This window comes from Arctopsyche grandis, chromosome 1, assembly GCF_051622035.1.
Source record: "Arctopsyche grandis isolate Sample6627 chromosome 1, ASM5162203v2, whole genome shotgun sequence".
In the NCBI taxonomy this organism is placed as follows: domain Eukaryota; kingdom Metazoa; phylum Arthropoda; class Insecta; order Trichoptera; family Hydropsychidae; genus Arctopsyche; species Arctopsyche grandis.
The window spans coordinates 25,981,707-25,982,889 of record NC_135355.1 but is presented as its reverse complement, the minus strand read 5'-3'; the positions used below and the strand labels follow the sequence as shown (position 1 = coordinate 25,982,889).

The 1,183-nt window shown below is 26.8% G+C and overlaps 1 protein-coding gene across 1 annotated transcript; it reads left to right on the top strand.

Annotated features, from left to right (window-relative positions):
• Positions 1 to 330: 330 nt before the first annotated feature.
• Positions 331 to 909, top strand: ksh (transmembrane protein 167A-like protein ksh). Its single transcript, XM_077434352.1, has 3 exons — positions 331 to 376; positions 581 to 690; positions 775 to 909. Exons 1-3 carry the CDS (start codon positions 374 to 376, stop codon positions 878 to 880), a joined length of 219 nt encoding a protein of 72 aa, XP_077290478.1. The 5' UTR covers positions 331 to 373; the 3' UTR covers positions 881 to 909.
• Positions 910 to 1,183: the final 274 nt, after the last annotated feature.

Below are 1,183 nucleotides of genomic sequence, written 5' to 3'. Positions count from 1 at the left end.
CGATTATTTTGAACGAATTCATAAAAACGTGACACTGTTATTTTATTTATTTGTGTTATCACATTTGTGTCAACTCTAAAAGAATACCGCCAGAGTACTGAGCTAACAAAAGTGTACAAAGCTGAGTAATAATATTTATACAACGTTCGACTTACAAATTAAGCCAACTTTGAAAAAACGTACCACTTACACGTTTGACAGGGCGGTATTTGTTTATATTCGTCCAACATGAAGAACAGGTATAATATTGAAACTATTTAAAACTGAAGTGAGAGAAAAATTGTGCCATATAAATTTAAATTCACATTTTTTTACTCTGGCCACACTACACAAGCGTTTTGACGTTTGAAACGTCACGTTGCTCTCTGTCAAAATGGTAAGTTTGGTTAATTTTCATTAAATTTATGAATAATATGAATCAATTAATCTTATTTAAATTCAGTTTTCGATTACAAGTTCATTTGTAGTGTTGAAATGATTAAAATTATTAAGCTTCCGTCTTGTGTTTTAATTGAAGGTTAATATAAGATGCTATGATTTTTATGTACATTTTAAATACTGTTATTTCTTTTCTTTATAGAGTGCTATATTCAATTTTCAAAGTTTACTGTCGGTCGTTCTATTTTTGATCTGCACATGTACATACTTGAGATCGCTGTTTCCTAGTGTTATGGACAGGCATAAAACAGGGTTTGTATTTACATATAGCATCTTTGTAATTTCTAGTATGTCTATATATGTATTATATAAACAATTTAAAAAATTTTCTTTCAGTTTATTGGGTACATTTTGGAAATGTGCTAGAATTGGAGAAAGAAAATCACCATATGTTGCAGTCTCCTGTCTACTAATGGCATTCTCAATACTCTTTTGGACATAATCCTTATTTAAATATGATTTATAATAATTTTCCACATTATATTTTTAAGAAATAAAATATCAAAAAGAAAATTATTTAATTTTTTCTTTTATTATCGAAAAGTAGATTTTTTCAAATTATAATTTTAAAGTTTAGTATCGTAGATATATTATGATATATTTAAATACATTTGCTAAGAAAGATACTGTAATGTTTTCGTTTATATTTAATAAAATGTATGCATTAAGCATCACATTCAAAATGCTTTTTCACCTGTAAACACAAACCACTATTAAAAGTAGATCGTAAAATTTCTGTTGAATT

Excerpts from the sequence above, each read along its gene's own strand:
- ksh (XM_077434352.1), top strand. Across the intron at positions 691-774 it reads ATGGACAGGCATAAAACAGG|TTTATTGGGTACATTTTGGA; the intron begins GTTTGTATTTAC and ends ATTTTCTTTCAG.